At 45.2% G+C, this 16,542-nt stretch overlaps 1 protein-coding gene across 1 annotated transcript in view; it reads right to left on the bottom strand.

The window, feature by feature from the left end:
* The window catches only part of ITK (IL2 inducible T cell kinase), a 62,715-nt gene that overhangs the window by 21,455 nt on the left and 24,718 nt on the right, over nucleotides 1–16,542 (bottom strand). Inside the window, exons 3-7 of the mRNA XM_037498903.2 lie at nucleotides 15,405–15,486; nucleotides 13,068–13,196; nucleotides 9,393–9,433; nucleotides 4,658–4,809; nucleotides 2,729–2,794 (exon numbers count right to left, since the gene is read on the bottom strand). Of these exons, the coding sequence (XP_037354800.1) occupies nucleotides 2,729–2,794; nucleotides 4,658–4,809; nucleotides 9,393–9,433; nucleotides 13,068–13,196; nucleotides 15,405–15,486 (470 nt within the window). The remainder of the gene's footprint in view (nucleotides 1–2,728; nucleotides 2,795–4,657; nucleotides 4,810–9,392; nucleotides 9,434–13,067; nucleotides 13,197–15,404; nucleotides 15,487–16,542) is intronic.

The following is a 16,542-nucleotide window of genomic DNA, read 5'->3' as shown; positions in this document are numbered from 1 at the left end:
AGTGTTAAGAGTGTCATATCTAAGAATCTACCCCGAGTTCTGACACAGGAAGGGGATGCCAACAAGAGCTATGATGTGCTTCCTTCATCTCCCCTGACCCTTCATTTTAAGGAAAAGGGATCAAAGATACAACCTGGTAAGGAACTCGCCCCCCACCCCTGCCCACCAAGATCATGCCTTAGACAAGGCAAGAGACCTCAGGCAATCAATTCACCAACCCACGGCTATGTCCCAGGTGATACATTTTTGAGTCCCTATACACAGATCAAGAATAAGAATTCATTGTATTCAGTCTATTTTTTTTTTAATTAGAGCATGTTATCTTTTGTTAAAAACCCTGTCAACAACAGCAAGATGTTAATAATGCCTTTAGAAAGATGAATAAAACAACCAAAAATACTTGGTCTATTTTATATCCTGATGTATACCAAACATCTGAGTGCTTGCTTTAGTCATTTTATTCTCTAGCTGCAATTCTATACCTGAAAAATACAAACTAATGGAATCAATTGGACTCACAGACTGCTTTGTTTGCATGGTGCAGTTTTTTAATTTAAAAATGACTCAGTAAGGGATGATACTTGGGCTTTCTTTTTTGCCACAGTCTCCTCCATTCCCTATTACTTTATAGTCTTTGGAATTTTAAATTTGCCCTTCTATCAAAAATGCAGAAACTCTGATGAAAAGCAAAAGCAAATAAATTTTCCCAGATCACTTGAAATACTTTTTTTCTAAAGGCATTGTCTATTAGAAAAATAGCAATTTTATTTACACACCATTCAGACATGTTTCATTGCAGCTCAAGTAATTTTGGAATTGATGACTCTTCTGCTTACTAAGGGAGGGGCTACTCTGTTAACGATCACAATCAGCCTCAGGTTGAGACACTCTTCAAAAAATAATGGCTCTTCACTATAAAATCCATGAGAATTTCACTAGCAAATAACCACCTTTGAACTACCCATAAGTTCAAAGCTTCACTAGCTAGCATTCTTTAATTCTGGAAGCTTATAATTGGTGAATGCTAAAAAAAATTACCCTTTTTAAATAATTTTAAATTTACCCCTAAATTGTAAAATATTAGAAGAAAAAATCCCCATATGCCTTTTACTCAGGTGAACCAATTACTGGCATTTAACTTTGCCATTTCTTCTACACAGATATATTTTTCCTGAACCAGCTGAGAATACTTTTACTCGTAAGTACCTCAGCATGTTTTTCTGAGAAATAGAATATGCACCTATACAGCAACAGTTATCAGGAAATTTAATGTTGATATACTATTAACTAAATATAGACTTTACCCCAGTTGTATTCCAATAATGAGTCCTAATGAAGGGTTTTATAACTTTTTTGGTAACCGCTCAAGATCCACCCTGGGATTACAGGTGCATTTAGTTATGGCATCTCTGTCGGCTCCCTCAATGTAGAACAATTTCTCAGACCTTTGTTTCTCAGAGTAATATTCTCTGGAGAACACAGACCAGTTATTTTTTGGAATATTCCCTCCGTTTGATCTGTCTATGATTTCCTCATGACTAAATTGTCCCAGATTTGGTCAGAAGGGACAATTTTAATCTGACTTCTGTGCTCATTTAAAAAAATAAAAATGAGGGGCCTCCCCAGTGGCGCAGCGGTTGAGTGCTGGGTTGCGAAGCTGCCTGCAGCAGCTTCTGCAGTGCCGGTTCGATCCCCGGCCCTCGGGAGAGGGTCCCACATGGCGCGCAGACCTCTCCTGCCACCTGCTGCTCCCCTCTGCAGTGTACTTTGGTCCTTCTGCCTGCTCTGCTCCCCGCTCTGGCTCTGGTGAATTCTCTCGCCCTCCCACGCTTCTGACTGTACCCAGTGCTTGTATGTATAAATAAATAAATAAATAAAATCTTAAAAAAATAAAAATGAGGTGAGGGGGGAATACTCATTTACTTGTTGGTGCAACAAGTTGTTTTCACTTCATCTTATTCTTTTCCTGGCCCACTTCTGAATCCCCAAGCTGTTTCTCCAAGAAACCCTGGTTCTTTTGAGTGGGAAGTGCTGTTTAGAAACTAAGATCCAGGAACACAGTGCTATTGCAGTGAGGGTGCTCCTGGGCTTTTCACAGCCAAGTGAGGAGATATATGAGTATGGTGAGCACATTGTACACTGCAGTTGGATTTCATTAAACATTAAATAGTTCCATTAAAATTATATCCATGTGGCCTCTTCTTCTCAATGACAGCTGGCACCAGACAACATCAGCTAAGCAGATATTTACTGTCGACTTGTTAGTCTGCTGTTTGGGTGTTATAAGTTCTGCATTAAATCATATTTTAAATCAGTTGGTGTCTGCGCCAGTGTTTTTTCCATCTCTATAGACCAATTCCTGTGCTTCCCTGGAGAACATCTTCCTGTTGCCACTATCTGCTTGGGCATCTGAGATGCATCTCTTTGAAGAGAGGTGGGGGTGGGGATGAACTATTCAATGTTAAATGAAATCCAACTGCAGTGTACAATGTGCTCACCATATTCATATATCTCCTCACCCAGCTGCCCAAAAGCCCAGGAGCAACCACACTACAATGCCCACCCTTTCTTCTACTAAAGGGGTTCCTCTCCTGCTTATTTAGGGCTCTGAGTACAGGAGAGGGGACAGTGGGTTTGGAAGAGGTATGCCTGGTACTTTCATAACCAGCTTCTACCTCAGGAGGACTTGTTCATACCATATTTTTAGGAAAGAAATAAAGTCTCTTACTCAAAGGTTTCCAGACTGTTTGCAGATTTTTCTACCAGGTAACTGCTCGGTACATAGCCTTCATGCCTGTTAAAAGGGAAATAAATGTTTAGACCAACTCGAGGCTAATGTCCTTCTCCATCTGCTGGGTGGAATCCACTGAAAGACATTTCAAAGATTGGTGAGTCTCACATTTTTTCACATTCTGGAAAAGACTAAAGTTTTGGATTAAAAAATGGCTAAAAAATGGCAACAATTTGCTATGTCAAAGACACTAAATTTCTCCACTAAACTCTGCACCCTAATAAATAAGAAGTGGTTATTTTACTCAAAAAGCTCTGTTTGCTGCTCTCTTTATTATGAAATTTCCTCTACTGGAAAAAAATGAATGTTTAATCTCCATTTTCTGTAAGGAAACATTATTTTGGGTGATAATCAGTATTTTTTTCCACTGTAGTGCTACAATTTTATAGTCAGGAAACCAAAATAATTAAAATATAAGAGATTACTTTCCAACCACAGGTCCCAAAAGATATTGCCTGTCGGGACTGCCAACTTTTAATTCAAGGCCTCCCCAATATTTTTTGCTCATTAAGCTCCTTCAGTCACAGATGATATAAACATAGATAGATGATATAAAGGTCATGCTGGATTTGGGGGTGGAAATTACTTTTGAGCAGGAATAAGTAATTGTGCAGAAACTAAGACACACCGATAAAAGACTAATAAGAACATCAGAATATGTGTGTTCAAGTTTGTAGATTTCATAGCACTTCACAGACATAATCACATTTAGTAGCACAAGGTGAGGGCATGTCTGGATTTCTAGCTCCAAATCTGTCAAATGAGGGACAACAGTGGTCCCAGAATCCTAAAATCCCTAAGCACCCTCAGATACTGCCTAACTGTAATAAGATGGGGATCATTTCTTGCTCTTTCTTCCATAAAGTGTTTTAATTTTTATATAACAAGGCCATTTGTCAATCTAGGGATTATGTTTAATGGGGAGTATGTAATGTATTGCACAGGGCCTCCTTTGGAATGTTGGAAAAGCAGCCTCAGAAACACTCTTAACCTGTGCTCTAGGAAGTCAGTGCCAATGGTTGGGAGCCACCTTATTCTGAAATTTGCCATTTTTTTTTGTTACATTTCAGATTAGAAAAGGGGGTCACAATTTTTTTTTCATTCAAAAGTTCCATTATGGGGCCTCCCTGGTGGCGCAAGGAGGTAAGTGTCAGTACTATAAGCTGTTGGCAGCCACTGAAGCACGAGTTCAATCCCTAGCCAGGGAGCTAACTACCGTGGTGCAGCAGACCTCTCCTGACTCACCCGCTGCTCTCCTCAATAGTGTATTTTTGTCAGTCTGCCTGTTCTGCTCCCCACTCTGTTTCTGTGAGTACTCTCACCCCCTGTACTTCTGGCCTACACCCCAGCTCTTGTATGCATACATAAATAAATCTTTAAAAAAAAAAAGAGTTCCATTATGGACAAGGGCTATTTGTACCACTTTGTCTACTCCATGAACCAGTTGAATGGCTAGTTCAAAGAATGGGCTTGTAACTAAGTCTTCAGTATTTCCTTTCTGATGCTTCCCAAAGTGACCACCCATTGGCACTATCTCTTCATGCCTTTTCTTTCCACCCAAAATAAGCACATCACAACGGAATCCAGTCTCACTTAAATACTCAAGAACAATAGTACTTTGTGGAATAAGTTGCCAGTCTCCCAACTGAGTTTGGGGTGCCAGGAGCCAGCATAGCAATAGCAATTGACTGTGTCCCAGGCTCCTCTAAGAAGTGCCAAGACTCCCTCAACCTACTCCTTCTTCTTCCTTCTACCTCTGCTCTCCTCTGCAGTGGTCATGCTGAAAGAGGCAGGACAAACATCCCAGGCTTTTCTCTGCTCCCATCTCATCACAAACGCTGGGTCAGCAGCCACCTGATGCCTTACCCGTTCTTGTCCTGAACTCTCCACCAGTGGATCTCGGAGCTGTCCAGCAGGTAGTATTCCTCATTCCGCCGTAGCGTGAGCTCCTGGGGATCGTTGCTTTGGTAGTCATATAAGGCAATGACCAGGGTTTCCTCAGCTTCCCGAAGCAATCGCTGGAGGAGAGAAAGAACAAAATCAAAGCAAATCAGAGAAAGAAGGACAAGACCAGAATTAGGCCAGGAGCTGTAACTTGCTCTTGGCTCCATACTGGGTCAAACATAGGTTTTTACAACCCTCTGGGTTGTTCACTGAGATCGTGTTCCTCTTGTTGACTTTTTCTTAGGAGTTAAGTTCACAGTGCTGACTATGGTATGGAGACATTCAGTACCTGAAATTCATTGCCCCTCTCATTCTACCAGGTAGAGCAGCACCAAGGTGAATTCTAGGCTGTCATGTGCTTGTCACAAGAGTCTGCTGGCTTCTTTACTATCGCTATGTCACACGCTGTAACCTCTCTACCAGAAGCATCACATTCTAGGTGAAGTTGATGCAGTCAATGCAAGATCAATCCCTGCCTTCTGATTTGCCTTGCGGGTTTGTCCAGATGCATAGACACATAGACTGACAGTACTGGAATGACTCTGAGAGGTCAGTTAATCCACTCTTTTGTTTATAAAGGGGACACTGAGACCTAGCTGCGAAAATGGGGGTAGCCCAGTTTTGCACTTGAATTAGTCTTAAAGCTCTCTACTGTAGCACATGTGTTCCCTTCATCCTCTAATGGACCTTCTTGCAAGTGTCTCTACTTTCCAAGCCTTTCATAGGATGAGTGTTGAGGGCAAGCAGAAGAACTTGTAAAGCAAACAATCACCTGAGGCCAGGGTGGGCATACCTGCTAGAGATTAGCAGATTCTGCAAAAGAGTTACTATGGAAAGAGATGGAGATATTGGCTGGAATGAGCTTTGGTTGGTTAATCAAAGCTTCTCTGAGCACACTGAGCATTTGGTGGCCTAAAAATATTGAGCTAAAAAAAAAAAAAAAAAAAGAAGGCTGCTCTTACTGACATCGCATATCATCCCACCTGAGTCCAGATTGCAACGGATATTAGCGAGTGGGTGTGGTGGTGCACAGCGTACTACAGGTAAGAGTGATGCGCCTGAGTCGATGGAGGAAGGAACGATGTTCAAGAGCACCTGAAGATATAAGGAGGGATGTAGCATCCCCAAGGGATTAATTGGGCCAGCAGATTAATCTCTATGAAGGAAAAGGTCAGAGCAGGTTCTCAAACCTTGATATACTTGCCTGCCCACAGGGGGCATTTTGGACATTTGGGCATTTGGGGGGGGCGTTCTCAAATGTCATGAAGATTGTGGGTGCTCTTAGTGCTTAATGGGAGAGCACAAAACACACTGCAGGATCCCACATCCTGCACTGCTTTTGAATATCCTGTCAGATGTGCATGTGGTGAGAAACCTGCTTATAACATTCACATATAATACTATCTGGGCCTGCCTCTCTGGTACACCAAGTGCTTGGCCTCCCACCAACTTTGTTGAGTTTGGGGCTTACCAAGAACTGGTCTCCATTCTGGAGAATCATAGATGTGAACACTGGATTTGAGTCCCTGATACCACATTCTTACATCAGTTGCATTTGAGAGGCCAAATCCAAATTGGTTTTGACCCACTGGTTTTAAGCAAAAGACTATTTCTTTTTCATAGTCATAAAATGATATGTAAACAGAAAATGAGGATGAAGGAAAAGAAAAATATAAGATGAAGATTTTAGGCAGAGTGGAGTTTTATATTTCACTCTGGGCTCCCTGATAATCAAGAAAAAAAAAGGATATGAGTAAATCCATTAGTTTCATTAGTTGCACACCTGACAGAAAGGAGAAAGTAAATCCTTGCTTAGCTCTGGCTAAGGCAGATGATTTCTTGCCCCAGTGTTTTTATAGCAAAAGTGGCAATGGATTTCAGATGACGATTTGACATGGTTGGTCAAGGTATGGGCAATGGACAGTGTTGCTATGTCTTCCAGGCTAGTCATGCCTATATTTATATGTAGAAACATATTAACTTTTGCCAATTATTGTTTTTTCTTTTGAAATCATTATAGTTATAGCAGTTATTGATTCTCTTAGAAAGGAGTGTGTGTTTGTAAGTGGTATGATCTATGAGTAACTTTTTAGGATAATAAAAAGGGCTTTAAAAAATATTTGTCATAAGAAGGGAATCTTGGATGGGGGAGGGATTAAGAACCACTAGATTAGAATGTGAAAGTGAGGCCTCCCTGGTGGCGCAGGGGTTTAATACATAGCACTATGGAGCTATCCGCAGCTACTGCAGCATGAGTTCAATCCCCAGCCAGGGAGCAACCCACATGGGGCAGCAGACCTCTCCTGTCTCCCCGCTGCTCCCCTCAGCAGTGTATTTCAGTACATCTGCCTGTTCTGCTCCCCACTCTGTCTCTGGTGAATCCTCTCACCCCCCACATCTCTGGCCTGCACACCAGCTCTTATATGCATAAATAAATAAATCTTAAAAAAAAAGAAAAGAATGGGAAAGTAAAGTGATGGCAGTTGAAAAAACTGAGACTCTGGGCCCTAGAAAGGCTGTTTAGGGGCAATAAATGAAGTCATTGAGTGGATGAGTGGCCCAGTCTCCAAGTTATTCTGTAACAGGCTCCTAGGACCTCTCCTGGCCCTGTGGGGAGAGCTCCACCAGGATGAGTGGGCCCTCCCGGAGGGCCCAGACAGCAGTGTCAGGAATAGGGTGCCTTAGCAGGAGGCCAGGGAGAAAGGACTCCATCTGACATATTCCTGAGTGACCCCTCAGGCAGCCCTGTGGGGCTGATGGAGAAGGGGTGAAGGAAGGAATAGGCAGAGGGCCAAGAGCAGCTGAAGTCTGGGTTTCCAAGTGCTAATGATCTTGTTTACACCCACAGGTGTAAGACAGAGGCCTGGGATTGTTGGCGATGCTCATCATGGGTGGTCTCCTAACCCCCTGAAGTCTGACCTAGGCCTTTCCCACCGAATGCCAGGCATTCAATGGAGCTGTGGACTCAAGACCTCGTCCTCTGGGAAGGGACAGAGCAGGGGGTGGAGGGAGAAGTGAAGTCAGTGGGTCCAAGGAAGAGAAGCCTTGCTGTGGATTTAGAGTAATGATTCCCAAAGCCTACGGTCTGAGAGCTGGCACAGCATCAAGCAGGCTTTTGGGAGGTCTGAAAGCCAAGTGGTGGCTCCCAGGGAGGGAGGGACAGACATGTTTTCTGCTTTTCACCTTCACTGAAAGTAAAAATTAGCCAAGACCAGACTTGAGTCCAGTGCAGAGGGTGGGACTGGAGCGGGAGGCACCTTCTGCAAAGCAGGGCATGGAAACCCATCCAACTGTGTCTTCTAGGGAGAGACATTCTTTAGAAGATGGAGGAAAGCTGAGGGGAGAGGGCCAGTTTCCACTCTCATTAAATACATTCCTTTCTTACTGTGTGGGACTAGACTGCTGACAATTCTAGAAACAAGCCTGAGCTCCTGAGCCATTTAGAATTTCTCTTGTGAGGAAGCTGCCAGTTTTTGAAATGTCACCATAGTGGCTAGAAGAGGGGGGGAGGCAGAGCTCACCCCACAGGAAGATGATGAAGGGGAAGAATTTAGGCCCTGGAATAAAAGGCAAGACTCTAATGTGGAGATTGCTCTTAGTAAGACTCAGTGAGGACTTCTCTCTCGTCCCCTGTTTTTTGGGTCGGTTTTTTAGACAGAACAGCTTTTCCAGAATTGGGTCTATATGGCCTAAGCGTGTAAGTCTGTATACTTAAACCTCTGGTTTTTGACCTCAGAAACACCTGAGGTTTCGTTAAAACACAGCTAGCAGACCCTGGCTGTAGTGTTGGGGTGGCGGGGTGGGAAACGTGTTTTTTTTTTTTTTTAAGATTTATTTATTTATTTATGCAAGCACTGGGTACAGTCAGAAGCATGGGAAGGTAAGAGAATTCACCAGAGCCAGAGCGGGGAACAGAACAGGCAGACTGACGAAATACACTGCTGAGGGGAGTAGTGGGCACAGCAGGAGAGGTCTGTGCACCATGTGGGACCCTCGCCAGTGGCCCGGGATCAAACCCGCACTGCAGAGGCTGCGGGCAGCTTCGCAGCCCAGCGTTCAACCACTGCGCCACCAGGGAAGTCCCGGAACGTGTGTTTTTAATGAACTCCAGGTAAGGCTGATGCTGCTGGTTCAGAGACACCCCCTTTGGGAACCTGTGCCCCCCCACACAACTCCACATTGTGTGGCCTTGGCTACCTAGTTGCAGCAAGGCCTTGGGAAAGACTCAAAACCTCCCTTGGGGCTAGAGTGACCACACTTTCACATGAGAATAAAGCAACCACCTTCTGAAGGAGCGAATTTCATGTGTGGATATGTTTAAAAAAAAAAAGAGCCTTATCTAATGTGTGTCTCTGAAATGATTGTATCTAAAGGTGTAGGATAAACACCCCCTGGCTTATTGATGTGAGGTATTATTATACTCCAAAGCAATAGGTGGCTGAACACTCCATGCCATGTCAATGAAAGTTTGTTGAGTGAATAATTGAGGTGGCCATCAGCGGTCAAGTGGCCCTCTTGTGTGGACAAGCCCACAAGGTAGTTCAGGTCCATAAACCTTGTGTGTTGAGCTCCCACCAGTCTGCCACATTTGCCCAGAGTTTGAGAAATTGGGGCAGAGGCACAGCCCTACCCCGCCCAAGACCAGAGCCTCACTTACCCTGTTGTCTTCAGGAGTAGGAGGAAGAGGCTTCTTTGAAGCTGAAAAAGAGAAAAACAAGACAAAGAAAGTGAGCCTGAAACTGAATGTGCCCAACCGGAGGTGTGAGGCCGGGGGGCTTTTCAGAGAAAAGGGGCCCCATGAAGAGCAAAAGATGGGGGCAGAAGGAAAGGATGAAACACAGAAACAAAAACTGGCCTGGTCAGAATCTGGTGTTGTGTCTTCCCAGCTGCTGTACTCAGATTGTATCTACCAGAAGATGCCAGAAACTTCCAGAAGCCAATATTCTGGGCTCTTCTAGCCCGTATTCCCAGGAAGAGCCTTATCTGAGGGGGCTGGTGGAGGGGCCAGGCTTGTGTCCTTCCACGAAGGCACGGAGACTTCCACGAAGTGCCACCTGCTCAGCTCACGGGTGGGAATGGGAACTGGTGACTCAGGGCAGCAGTGACTCACTGGCTCTGATGCTATTTGGGCTTGAGGAGGGGCTGGGGGGTCTCAGCAGGCTGCTCCCAGAGAGGTCAAACCCACTGGACTTTAGGCCTCTAGATGTGTGTTCTTGCTGCCTCCCCAAAGTAAACCCCAACGCCTGTCTCTCTTCTCTCTCTCTCTCTGTCTCTCAGCATCACTATCTCTGTGTCTCTAGCTCTCTCCATATTTATCTATCTCTCCCTCTGCCTCTTTCCCTCTTCCTCTCTTTCTGTTTTTCTATCTCTGTCTTTTTACTGTCTCTATCTTTATCTCTGTCACAGTCTCTGGCTCATCTTTATTTCTACTTTTATCTCTGTCTCATTCCCTCTATAGCTCCATCTTTAGCTCTGTATTTCTAGCTCTGTCTCCATTTTTATCTCTCAGTCTCTATCTCTGTGTTTTTATCTCTCTGTGCCTATATCTCCATCATTCTCTATCATTACCTCCATGTTAATCCCTCTAGCTCTGTGTCTCCATATCTCCCTGACGTCCATCCCTTCTTTCTTCTTTCCTTCTCTTTCCTTCCATCTCTCTATCTCTGTCTCTCTGTATTTCTCCTCTGAGGCCTGGAGTCATTGGACCACAGCTGTGTTGTCTGGGGTGGGGGGGCAAAGAATCTTAGCAGTTAGAGCAAGGAGGGAGCAGGCTGCCCGAGGAGGCTCTCGCCTGTGCATCTGGCTCTTGGAACCTGGACAGCCCATGTCGGGGATGTGGGAAAAGCAGATTATGATGCATGGACACAGGACCCAGCCCCCAGGCAACTCCTCAAACAAGGGTGGGGGTGGGTGTTGACTTAGACAAGTCATTAACAGAGAAGAAGGGAAATGAACATAATGGGAAGTGCAGGCCCTATGGGACACTCAGCCTGCACCAGGAGACAGTGCTCGAACCCAGAGCCACCAGGTGCAGCTGTGTGGCCCTGGGCCTTGCCAGCAGGAACCTTCCATGACTAAAGAAAGGGGGCATTCTTCTTCCACTGGACTTGCTCTTCCCTTCCTCCCTCTCCCTCTGTGTGAAGCTGACATATGGTGGCACCTGGGCCAGCTCTGTTGCTATGGGTTGGGTCTGGCAGGGTTCATTTTTCCTCAACCAGCCCTATTTTTTCCCATACATATCCATACCTACTGCTGTATCTTGGCCTCTGATTCTTTTGTTCACAAATAGCAAAGATTAGTAGACCCCAGAGTCTTCTATGGAGCTCTCATTCAGTGCCACAGTTGTTCTAAGAGCTGTCCACAACCCCACTGAGTCTCACAACCACACTGCTAAGTTGCTATTTATTGTCATTGTCCACCTTTGACAACTGAGGACACTAGCTCACAGATGCAGAGAGGTTAAGTAACTCTAGGCTATCATACAGCCAGGAAGTGATGGGGTGGAGGTTCACCCCAGCTGTTTTTTTAACCCAATGTCCCATGCTCTCTGACCCTGACTGTGCATGTGCCCACCACTGGGAGCCATAGATCCAGATGATCATGTGCTATGACCACTGGGCAGTCGGGTTCTAGAAAATTCTGCTTTCAAGTTTGACAAAACAGTGGATTAAGTCAAAAGAGTGGAAAAGGAGGACAGGCTTAGATGGGGTGTCAATAGGGAGTTGCTACACAGAAGCAGGACTGTTCTTAGGGTGACGATGCAATGAGTGAGTGCTCAGCTCCCCAAGTGCTATGCTGGTGACTTGCTCAAATGCTCCTCTTGCCACAGTCTAGCACCTACTCACAGTGGGAAGGAACACCGTGAACCCTGCAGGGGAACAGCTTTGTATGCATGGCACAAGACGTGGCAAAACTGCAAAGTGGAGACACAGAGGCTTAGAGGTCCTGCCGTCTTAGTCCCCAGCACTTTAGAGATGGGGACACTTAGTCCATGGGTGGCCAAGGGACCCCCAAGGACCCATGCCAAAGTGCTAGCGGAATTCAGAGACCAGACCCTAGCTTTGGAAAGGACATTCACTTACAGGTCAAGCCTGCTATTGGGTGGATTCCACCTGTAAAACACCAACTATCCATTTGTTATCAAACACCACCTTCATGAATAGAGTCAATAGGAATGCAGAGTATCATTGACTTCTAAAACTGAGTTAATCTTCTGGGCCAAGGGCCCAGTTGGTAACATTGAACTTTCTCTCCGAAGCTGGAAGGTGACAAGTGGTGGTTTCTTAAGTGAGACTGAGACAGGTTGGAACTCAGGAAACCACGGAAACCCACCCAAGTCTTAGTTTGAGCATATCCGCCTTGGGTCACCAATGCAAGGCATTAGGTGTTAGAGCGAGCGAGAGAGAGAAAGAGAGAGAGAGAGAGAGAGAGAGAGAGAGAGACTGGCAGATGAGAAAAAAGAAGAGGGTAAGAGAGAAGGGAATAAAAGAACGCAATCCACATGGTTCAGCACCATCCTCCATTACTCTCTAACCAGGGCCTGCAGAGCGCCTCTGAGCTGTGTGACAGGGCGCTCACCAAGCGGCTCAGGGTCTGTGTCTTTAACATCACACTGTCCTCCCCAGGTGGTTGTGAGGGGAGAGAGCACATAACACACAGAAAAGTGCCCTTGGGTGATCCCGTGCTTCTGGGGGTTCCATTTGCTCCCAAAATCTGCCCATGAGGCTAAATTGAGTAGTCCCCCAAATCCCAGGATCTGGGTATTTGACCTCAAAGTCCAAGAAACAATATCTTTTGCTTTCACTTTGCCTATTTTGACTGCAGCTTCCTTTTCTTTGAGATGGTGAAGGTCAAGGGCTAGTTTGGAGAGGGCGCGGGAGGAAGCCGCAGAGTGAAATACGCAATTTTGGGGTTTTACATTCCTCCCCTTTTGAGTGTGTTAGGTGAACAAATGTGATTAAACCATGGGTGATGTGATGCCATGTAGTAAATCAATCACATTATGTACACTTTAAAGCTGTCTTCCCAACTTGAAGGTAATGGCGATTCTCAAATCTTTCTGTGAACCCACATCTCCTTGTTAAACTGTAGATTCTGGGGTAGGGCTAGAGAATTTACATTTTAACTAGCTCACAGGTGGTGCTGAGACGGCTGGCCAGGAACCACACCGTGAGCATGCAGGAACTCTAAACACCTCAGCTTTGACTTGAAAGAGCATTCACGGTCAGTGACATAGAGGCAGTAGATGTAGGCATCCCTGAAGGCCCTGGCACTGGAGCCAAGCCTTCCCTCCCCATGGCAGAGAGAAAGAAGAGCTAGCCCAATCTCTTACCATTTTTGGATGGGTCGTACTGGGTACAGCCAACTGCCAGCTTCTCCAGCTGTGCACAGCATCTCCATCTCCCATCCAGCCAGAAATTAGGGTGGTACTTGGGTGCCAGGCTGTTGTTATTCCTAGTTTCTGGGAGGGGTTGGGACCAGCAGGAGAGTTATTTCCACATCGTATAAAGGGCCACCAACTATATAACTCCTTGAGAAGGGGCCCTCCTGTGTGAGCTGGGGGGTGAATAGTATATGCAGTACTCAGAAACTGACCCCTCCCCATACCCCCCAAAATGCACATCTTAGGGTGGTATCATTAGATTTAGGTGTCAGTACATCTAGGCTCTTGCCTGGATTTGCTGTGTATCCTTTGGTTGAGTAAAACGCTCCCTGGGCCCGTTTCTCCACTGTGCAATGAGGTGATTAGGTTGCATCAGAGGGCTTCACCTAAGGGCCGTAAGGTGATGGGAAGACTGAGCAGATGGGATTTCTGTCCCTCCATCTCTCCCGCCTTCAACCACAGTAGCTTGTACTTATTCCTTCTAGATTTGTGGCTCTGATGTAAAATTTGGGGAGGGAAGAAAAGAGGCTCTCCTGCTGAAAAAACAAAACTACAAAGACTGGAGCCCTGGACAGAGGATCACTACTGTTCCTCCAGCTCCACACCCGTGAGCACAAGCCCTCCACAGAGGGACACCGGCCAGTGATGTCCCTGGGACTTGGCAGTGACTTGCATTTTCCTGTCCTGTGCCCATGACAGTCATATATTGTGCACTCTGTCCAGTTCCCCCAGCACCTGCCTATTCCTATCTCCTAAAGGCCCCCAAACACCTTGGAAGATGACTTGGATATTCTCATTTCTCAGGGAAAGGCATCATGGCTCCCAAGATTTCAATAGCTTGCTCACCCTTAGTCTCCACTACTCCTTAGAGACAGATTAATATTGGCCCCCAGCGCTCCTGCAAATACAGGCTAAACAGCAATGATCATGATGCTGAGTGTGTGCCTTGGGTGGGCATTGTCCAAGCGGCAGCCCTCTTGTCCTAACTTGTAAATTCTCGCCTAACAACTGTCATTGCTCAGATTCTACAGCCCAGGAAGTGGAGGGGCATATTTGCCCAAGGCCATGCAGTCATCATTGGCAGGGCTGGGACTTTCACCTTTGCCACCTGGTTCTACTCCCAGGAACCGAAACATGTACTTGTTCTGGTGATGCTTTCAGGAAGGTGAGCATTAAGAATGGCCTGATGGTGACCTGAACACCTGCATAGCCTCTGATGCCTGGTGGGTGCAGACTGTGGGCCAGGCTGCTTCCCAAGATTTATGCAGTCAATTCTAGAGCACCCCCTGGGGCTGCTACTGTTGCTGTGATTGCTACTCCTGCTATTACTACTACTACTACTACTCTGATTCTTGCTGATGCTGCTACACCACTCCTCCTGCTATTATGCTGCTGCTGCTAATATTACTACTTGTAATATTAGCATAATATTACTATTATGCTGCTGCTATTACTATTACTTCTAGTGTTACTGCTGCTGCTGCCATTATTATTTCCTCTTCCTCCCCCTTTTTAATAGATGGGGAAACTGAAGCACAGAGTGGTTAAGGACATTACTCAAGCACACAGGACTCAAACCCAGGACATCTAACTCAAGGACCCACCTTCTCCCTTCTCCCCATGATACCTGGAAATACCAGGAGTGGGCAAACTTTTCTTAAGAGGTAGATATTTCTTAAGAGGTAAATATTTTAACTTTTTCTCCCCAGCAGGCAAGGCTGATATCTTATCTAGGTACCTTTTACAACCACTTAAAATAGACCCATGAGGGCCTCCCTGGTGGTGCAAAGGGTTAAGACACAACCTATGAAGCTGTCCACAGTCACTGCAGCACGAGTTTAATCCCTGGCCAGGGAAATACCCATATGGTGCAGCAGACCTCTCTGGACTTGCCCGCTGCTCCCCTCAGCAGTGTATTTCAGTACACCTGCCTGTTCTGTTCCCCACTCTGTCTCTGGTGAGTCCTCTTACCCCCACACCTCTGGCCTGTACCCCAGTTCTTATATGCATAAATAAATCTTTAAAAATAATAAAATAAAATAGACCCATGAATACATATAAAGCCCATCATAAGTCTGGCACTTCACAAGACAAGAGAGAGGCCGGGTTTGACAGACTGCATGGGGGGGCTGTTCCCTTCTTGGGCCCAGAGTGAAAACTTGGGTCCCTCCTCTGGGGCCAAAAGGGAAAAATGTTTGGCCAGCAGCTGCGCCTTATTCTTTCAAGGTTCTCAAGCCTACTAGAGGATCAAGAAGACTCAAAGGTGTGATGGAGGAGTACAGTTACCTTCTTTAAGGGTCAACACCCAGCGCTGCCGACTTTCACGGTCTGGAGCGAACACATACAGGAGGTAGTTGTCGTGTACAACCTGGAGACATGGAGTCCAAGGTGAGCACTGTGCTGGCATGGTGACTGACAGCAGTACCGGGGTTGGGGGGGCGGTTAGGATGACTTGGGACCTGTGTCTTTTTAACCATATATCTGGCTACTGGGGAGAAACACTGGGACTCCAGGCCAGGGCTACCTGTCTGTTTCCATGTCACCAGCAAACCACAAATAAATTAAAGCATTTATAGAGTGAGTCCTCTGCTTAACTAGGCACCATATTTATTTCTCAGTGGTAACAAAAACAACAAAACTTTCATGCATATAAAAGTGTAAGATATTTGATGACAAATGTATAACTAGGATTTAAAAATTTTCCTATATTAAAATAATGTAAGATGCCCAAGGAGTTCCAAAAATAGAACACATTTCCTGGTGCTTCACCCACCTTTCTATGATGAGGACATGTTATATAAGACATATTTTCAAAGCCAGGAAACTGATGTTGATTTGATACAGTTCACTAGACTACAGATCTTCTTTAGATTACATCAGTTTTTATTTTTCATGCACTCATTGGTGTTGGAATTTTAATGACAGAAAATATACATAATTCCTTTTATGTGAACTCCTAAAATTTCCAACTCAAGAAGGTCACCTTTATAGTAGGAAAAAAAACCCTTTTCTCTGCCACATTAAAAATGGGATATTTGCCCCTCAGATTGGTCAACGAGCATGCTACCTTAGGATATAAAGGAGTTCCATCACTGAGAGCCACAGATGCTAAAATTGGTAACAAGATTTAGACAAGGTCATGACCTAAAGATCCCCCTGCCAGCTCTGTCAAATAGGACTTTCTGCAGGACTGGAAATATTCTGTAATCTCTGTTGTCCAAAATTGAAAGCCACAGGCCACAGTGACTCTCAAATATCTGAAATGTGCACTCATCTAACATGGCTCAGAGCACCTGAATTCCTAGTGTTCCTTTCTTCAAATTAATTTATATTTAACTTGAGACATCCACGTGTGTATAGCTGTTATATTGGACTGTGGACTTTAGATCTCAAATTTTCCAGAATTATACTCTCTCAGTTACTC

Source organism: Talpa occidentalis, unplaced genomic scaffold (genome assembly GCF_014898055.3).
Source record: "Talpa occidentalis isolate TD23 unplaced genomic scaffold, MPIMG_talOcc4v2.1 talOcc4.9, whole genome shotgun sequence".
Classification (NCBI taxonomy): domain Eukaryota; kingdom Metazoa; phylum Chordata; class Mammalia; order Eulipotyphla; family Talpidae; genus Talpa; species Talpa occidentalis.
The sequence above is the reverse complement of the archived record's forward strand: the minus strand, read 5'-3'. Positions and strand labels throughout refer to the sequence as shown.